General features: G+C 48.5%; 1 protein-coding gene across 2 annotated transcripts in view; it reads right to left on the bottom strand.

Moving 5' to 3' along the window:
* Window positions 1–318: 318 nt before the first annotated feature.
* Window positions 319–7,500, bottom strand: part of si:dkey-195m11.8 (putative fidgetin-like protein 2) — a 12,797-nt gene continuing 5,615 nt past the window's right edge. Inside the window, exons 1-2 of one of the 2 annotated variants that reach the window (XM_030375352.1) lie at window positions 5,835–7,500; window positions 319–4,238 (exon numbers count right to left, since the gene is read on the bottom strand). The exon at window positions 5,835–7,500 is cut by the window's right edge and continues 955 nt beyond it. In XM_030375352.1, the coding sequence (XP_030231212.1) occupies window positions 3,094–4,238; window positions 5,835–5,856 (1,167 nt within the window). In that variant the 5' untranslated portion in view covers window positions 5,857–7,500 and the 3' untranslated portion in view covers window positions 319–3,093. The remainder of the gene's footprint in view (window positions 4,239–5,834) is intronic. The other variant, XM_030375351.1, reaches the window with a different exon arrangement.

The raw sequence follows: 7,500 nt of genomic DNA, 5'->3' as shown, positions 1-7,500 counted from the left end.
CCCCCCCCCTCACACACACACACACACAAACAAACACAAGCACACATACACAAACCGTCCAATAGCCCTGAAGTCGATGAGAAACTAGTTGACCTACATCCTGTGGGTTTAGAGGCTAGCTGAGAAGCTGTGTAGGTGTGGTTCTGAAGCTATGGTGGTGTTGGGCCGAAGGAGGTGGGCCAGTGTTCTGGTGGTGGTGGAGGAAGGGTGTGCTGTTATATGGAAGGCCTGGATCCTGAGGTCCACGGTGTCTGAAATACAAACGTTTCCTAATCTGGATTCAGGATTTGTGTACAAAGAAATGACTCCCCACAGACGAGACGTGAAAGATTTGTTTTTGGCATAACATCTTCATTTCCAACAAACAATTTTCTTTTGAGGTACAGTTTTTTTTTTGTGAGGTAGACAGATCAACTGACATGAAATAAATATTTTTCCATGTACGCCTTCAAAATGAGGTAGAAATGGTTACAGAGATGTACAAGATTCTAATCAAAGACACTGCTGAGTGACAATAACAACATTGAAATCACACATTTTGCTGAACAAACTCTTCACCAGAGGCCCGATCCATACAGTGTGTTCTCTGCTGACCCATAACACGATGGGCGTCTGTTGTTCCCGGACACACGGCTCTCAACGGGCCCTTAAAGCGCTTCAAATCTGGTGGCTAAGCGCTTAGTTACGGTTTTAAGGGGCCAAATAGTCCTCATTTTCCTTTGTTGATTCTCAGCACAATTGGAGACAGGTTGTGTTTGGATGCTTGTAAAATGTAATCTGAGTTCTGGGTTGGCTATATATTTCGTCAACAGAAACGCTTTCTCAAAATAGCCTAAAGATGTTATTCCATCACGTGCTAAGCTGAGTTTCATACTAAATCCTACCATTAACGCAAACAGAAAATCTCCCCTCTGTGCAAGTTTTTATAAAGAAGGTTACCTTTTGACTAATTAATACAAAACCCAAGAAGGTTAAATTCCAAAGAAATAAAGTATGGCACACTTAAAGCTGACACCATCGTCATCACGTCAACGATCTTATAGTATAATCCGCATATTTTGATCAGTTTGCTAAATCAACGAATTGCCTCCACGATCTTCACATATTGTTAGTGCAGTTGTTGTGATGCACTAAATAACCTGTGACACGTTATAACTTCAAAATTATTACCAATTGATATGATTTGGAAAGTAACGATGCACATTGCTCACACATTCAATTCTCCCTGCAGAGTTCTCTATACTGATATGTCGTCTGTCCAGCTTGAGTGCTTCACTTGTCCTAAGTTTATCCATCAAAAGGCTTCCATCGTTACTAACTACTTACACTTAACAGGAACAATTCTTCTCCGTCAAAACCTATACGAGAAATACAATCTATACATGAAGAAAATATGGTTCATATATCTAAAAACATTAGCGATGTACATAATGGCATGTATTGTCCTTTTTTTTTTTAAGAAAAATATCTGAATTACATTCAACATTTCAGGCCTTGGTATAGCAACCTCACGTTTAATTTCCCAGAGTTATGAGGAAGTATATGAAGGAATTATGCATGTCCTTTCTGTGTGAGTGTGTGTGCGGTGCGTGTGTGAATGGATGTGTGTGTAGAGCGTGTGTGTGCGTGTGTGTATAGAGTGTGTATGTGCCTGTTTCCTGGTAATATAGAGGGCCCTCAACCACTTGTGTTTCCCTGAGGTGTTCAGAATACGTTCTACTCCCTATCAAAGCCCTGGCTCGGCTATGATCCGCCCCGCAGAGCTCCCTACAACACCCTAAAGGTAATACATACATTCTTATTCTTTCTTGTCTTGAGGTAACAATATTTTCCTGAGTATTCAATCACAAGACTATGAATCATTCTTTTGAAAAAAAGAAAAAAATAAAGAAAATACTGGCAGACAGGCAGGCAAATCCTCTTGAAGTGCAACGGGGAGCAACCATGGAAATAGGCACTGAATGGTAGGCATTGGTGTTCAGCTAACAGGGCCTGTGTGCGCTAATCATGTGTGCTCATGCACCATTACGGCCTATTACTCCAGTCAACAGGCCAACCCGCGGTTCAATTATTATAGCCAACGTTGACGGACGAATCAGAATGCAATCGTTGGATTCAACTTTTGGTTTGATTGCCAGAATGACCGTCAGTGCTCAGGATCCACTTGAACCAGTGTAACTGCTCTCGTGTCACACATCTCTGGAAAACTTGCCTACCTGTTTGTTCGCAGCGGGTGAAGCACTGCATGTAAACATCACGCTCTGGAGATGCTCGCACCCCTTCTGCTTAGTACAATTTCAAATCAAATGAATATCATGGACTCTTCCCTTACACTTTAAGTACAACAGCCAGATCCTATTCATTAATTAATAAGCAGTGCTATAAAACAAGTGTGAATGTTGAAAAGGTTTGCGAAAACTAGGAAGGGGGAAAGAAGTCAGAGAAAAGAGACAGATAAAGAAGATAGTTAAACGACGATGAAACAAATGCAAAAACTTCTGAGTGAAGGAACATTCAGGCCTCGAGCACTGGCTGAGGCCCTGAGCTTTGGAATCGGCTTGTAAAGTAGCAGTGATTGTGCTGAAGTAGATCGACAATCGCCTTTCAGTTATTGCTATCATTACTTTTTGGTCTGAGTTAACATCTGTGTTGCGGCGAACAGTATTGCAGTTCAAGGCTCATTACAAACAACATATGGCCGCTCCACTGTGAATCCGACCTCTACACGTAGGTTGGATTGGAGACGCCACAGCCGCAGAAGTGAAATAAATAGAATCCTGAGAGACACAGTCAGGCAGACCTTTCTGACTCGTAACACAATCTATCAATCATTTGGCTCAGCCCCATTTTTAACCCTATACAAATGGGAAACCCCCCCCCCCCCCCCAGTACCCCTTGGAAGAAAACAAAAATTGTGTAAATGACAAAGTCGAGTAGGATATGTGTGTGTCTTTGCCCTTTGCACTCTGGTTAAATCAAACAGATACTTAATGCCAAATCCATTCTCCCAGAGTTCGCCCTGAATTAATACCCGTACTTTGACTCCAGAACTCGGCAACCCTAGGCCGCCACCCCCGGTACCGGTTCAGGCTGTCAGCGCCCCCCGGTGGCATCCTCAGACCTCGCGTGGGACGCCGGTATCTTCATAGGCATCCGCTGGAGATGAGGGAAGCTGTTCTCCCCGGATCCACTCTCTCTTGCCAGGCCTGAGGGGGGGCTGTAGTCCCCTGCCCCGCCGTACGGTGATGTCATCAGGGCTTTTCCCGCTTTATAGGTCTGCTGGTCCGGGACGGAGCCGCTCATGTCGAAGCCGTTGCCGTGGCCCTTGCTGTGGCCGTTTCCGTGGCCGTTTCCGTACTTGCGGTACCGGGAGCCCTCAGCCTCCCCTCCCTCCCCCCCGCCCTCGCTCATCTCGAAGGCCTTCCGTTTCACCGGCGCCGCGCTCTCCGAGACCCCTACAAGGCCGTGCGGAGGGTAGCCGTACCCGCCCCCCACCAGGGTGGGCCGGGGCGCCAAAGGGGCTGGGGCGCCGAGCCCCGAGGGCAAGTAGGAGGCACTGGGGTGGCAGTAGCCAGAGGGCAGGCCGGGCTGAGCGTGTGGGTAGCCCACCCCAGGGTAGTTGTACACTGGAGTGCTGGGGTTGTAGCTGGGGACCAGCGTTGGCGTGGGCTGCAGGGAGTTCAGGGGGCCTGGGGGAAGAGCGGCCCCAGGCTGAGGGCAGTATCCCGCCGACAGGTAGGTGCTATTGTAGGCAGGAGGGTAGTCCTGAGGGGAGGGGGCACTGCAAGAGCCAGGCCCACCGTAACTCCCATCAGAGGCTAAGTTGCTTACTACCGTGACGCTGCCCGTGGTTGGGATGCCGACAGACCCGGAGCCCACCTTCGCACCGGTTAAGGCCTCTAGTCCGGGGTAACACTCCATACCCGGGCCGAGAGCCCAGGGCTCGGGTTCAGATTTCAGGAAAGGCCCAGGCTCAAGATACGCCCCGGGAGTGTGCCTCTCATAGGGCAGCTCGAGTCCTGAGTATTTCTCGGCGTAGCGTTTGAGCAGAGACGAGGCGGTGAGAGCTGAGATGTCGTCGCTGGCCCAGGGGTACCCAGTGGCGCCGCGGCGTGCGGCGTAGGGGTCATGTTTGTGAGCAGCGGGGGGGGAGGTGGTAGAAGAGACATCTAGGTGCTGCTCAGGCCACGGGGACAAAGGGCTGGTGTGCTCCGGAGACCAGTGCATCTTCAACAGACCTGGAGGGACGGGGGACAGAAAGCAGGAATTCATCTTCATGTGCAAAAAAATAACAAGGCTTCGTCGTTCTCCCTGTGGAGCTTTATACGACCAACATTGTCAATTTGCGTTGTTAACATCTTTATCCTTCAAAACAAATGACCGAGGGTTCAGTTACAAGCAAAATCAAGAGCTGACCAACCAGATTTGACCGCCAAGCTTTTCCCAAAAGGGCATCAGCAGCGCAGCCCAGCTCTGCCCCCCCGGTCTTCAGCCTGACGCCCACGCCACAGCCTCCAGACCGGTCGCTACGGCGATAAACCTCGATCAGCAGGCGCACAGCCCTCCGCCTTTTACCTCTCTCACAGGGGCCATTGTTCCCCCCACCCCGCAGAGTGTGTGATCTAATGCGGCCAGCACCCCAGGGGTCCGGGGTTCCTCTAAGAGGGGCCACAGTCGCTCTATATCAAAGAACGGCTGCCGGTCCACCACTGAGCCTTGTAACTGTTCCGATCGATTGTTTAGTAAAGAAGGGAAGCTATGAATCCTAATCCGATTTCTTGAATTAGTTATTCAGCCATTTATTTTCTGTATTATTTCTTTGGCAAACGCTAAGAGCTCCCTGAGTGACCCCACAGGCTCTGGGCCTGCAGCACTCTCCTTAATCAAAGCAACGGGGCACAGGGCATGGCAACGTATGGGATTATTTACAATGTGTGCACAATGCGAACACAGACGTCTGGCTGCGTATGTGTGGATTACTGCGGGTTGTGTCACATGTCCCCGCGGGACCACCAGATGGGCCTCTAAATGTTCCACATGTTGATCCCAGAGTTAAACGATCCTTCGGTACAATAATCCCGCTCATCCGATCCGTGGATCCCGGCTCTCGCGGTCAGTATGGTCTCTCTAGGATCTTAGCAATCCTTATATACTCCAGCCGCCATGTGACTGTCCTCCGCTACGCAAACACCAACACACCTCGGGCTATGGGCTACAGAGACGCAAATATCACTAAGCTCCTCAGACCAAACCTTCTCAGGCTAACTATTTAGGACGTTTTGTTTTGTGATTCACTTTTTTCTACGCACACACAACCTTACACATATGCAGGTACTCTGAGATACACATAGTACAATATTTTCTTTGAGCAGAAGAAGAGATTTGAACACAAAGAGAGTTGTTTTCCTAGCAGTGGACTTCAGTCTACTGCTAATTTGCAGTAGGCTACCTCACAATCTGCTGCTAACTTTGCAGTAGGTTACTTCACTGTCTACTGCTAACTGCATCGGATGCGTTCCCACTTGTTTTTTTCAGGGCTTTGCGGACCACTGATGCTTATTCTATCAGCTTATTAGCTTAACCGTAGACCTATTGTTATTTAATGGTGCAAATATGGGATTGATTATATCAGTTGGCTTTTATTAATTGAAAAGACACTCATACAATGGATTGCCAAAGTATGGCATGCTAATTGAAATGCATTTGAGACAATGTGAACGATTTCATGGTAGGTGTGCTCTATAGTCCCTAAAAATCAGATTGTTCGAACATCGTTCTTTTAAGTTTCGATGGCACAGACTGAAGACCAAACACAACACGGACATGATACTCACTGGACATGCTGGGCCGTGTCATGAGCCAATGGAAATCTGCTTTGCGCTTCAATCTACTCCTCTTACCCCTACTTCACCAGATGGTCCGTAATCTGCACAAGACATATTCAACTACAGCGGGTGGAACTAGCCGTCAGAGAACCCCATCACATTAGTCCGACAACGGAAGGGCTGCCGGATAAAGTACGGGATCAGAGGAGGAGAGGAGCGCTCCGGTCCGAGCGAAGACCAGACTGAGAACCAGACTAATGATGGATTAGAGCGCATGGGGCTCATGGGAGGTGCACTTCCTAGTGGCCGAGGAGCCGTGGTGGAGGAGCTTTTCTACTGGGATCCTGGAAGCATTAACTCAGGCTTAGCATTGGCTCTACATCGGGTGGATGAGGGGCAGAGGAAGGAGGAAATCTAGGGTTTTAAGACCTGTATGTAAATCTCCACACTCATTTGATTGTTATTGTAACGCTACCGAGGGATAGTGTTTCGCTCCATTGGCTGGATTCTTAAGGTTTCAAAACCTTAAGTATCATTAACTTCCATGAGCAGCCTGCCCTGTGCATTATAGTTGTAATATCGATGCTTTCCAAGGCATTTTGTGTTCAGAAGTTAGTCTAAGTGATTATATGTTTCGCATAATGATTATTAATCAGTGCTAGAAGCTGCCCTCCAAGCTGGCATGTGATGTTTGGACGTTAAGCTGCTGGCTGGAGATGTGGTATTTTCAGGATGGGGCCTGGAGCCCCCGACCCTAATCTAGGTCCTCATGTTGTCTCGGAGACACCCCTAAATGCTTAGCCATGCCTGGTTTACTAAGCGGAGGAGATGATGATGATGATGATGATGATGATGATGATGATGAGCAGTAAGCTGGCTTGGCTCCCATCTCTGGTCGTTCTCCACAATTGTCCAAAAGATGATAATGTTGTTTAGATCAGAAAGGGCCTGGGTACTGGAAAGATCTGTGAGTAACAGGAAGGATGGTGGAACGGAAACACTAACAAGTCGTCCTATTTGGACGTTGGTGTTATAAAGTGTGTGTGTGTGTGTGTGTACGTGCACACAAAAGGCTGAACGGGAGCCGGAGCTTGTAAAACGGGAGGATAATCGATCCAATCAGGAGATGGACGAGGCCTCCAGCCCTTCCTACCTCCCCCACTCGCCGCTCCATACGTAGCTTTCAACGCCGTCCACTCAGTCCCGCTGCCGGGCCCCGGCGGCCGGCCCTCTTCTTAATTATAGAGCCGGCCATGGAGAGGATTTGTCTGATCTCCTTCTATCTCCTGTTCCACCCTTTTAATCTCCAGTCCTCGGTGACTGATTCCAACGATTGCTTTCCGCGGACAAAACTGCGCCGGGTGGCGGTATGGTGATCACATGCACATCTGAGCAATAAGAATCTTTGCGGGTTGCTGCCGCGGCTCAATCAGCAAGAATCATGAGTGTAAAGAACAGTGCTCTGTTTGTCTTTTTCCTCCAAGCATTCTCTATAAACACCAGTAATAGTTTTACGACCATCTGTCCTGGAACTTTACCATTGTGTGCGCGGCCTGCCCTGAGCGCATGCGGCCTGCCTCTTGTATTTGCTGTTTCAGTTGTGGTCCGTTGCATGGTCAGTGTGAGCAATTAGGGGTTAATTAGATGAAAGTAGAGTGGGGGAAGGGAGCTGCTG

This window comes from Gadus morhua, chromosome 13 (genome assembly GCF_902167405.1).
Source record: "Gadus morhua chromosome 13, gadMor3.0, whole genome shotgun sequence".
NCBI lineage: Eukaryota > Metazoa > Chordata > Actinopteri > Gadiformes > Gadidae > Gadus > Gadus morhua.
Note: the sequence above shows the minus strand (reverse complement) of the source record. Positions and strands in the feature narration are given on the sequence as shown.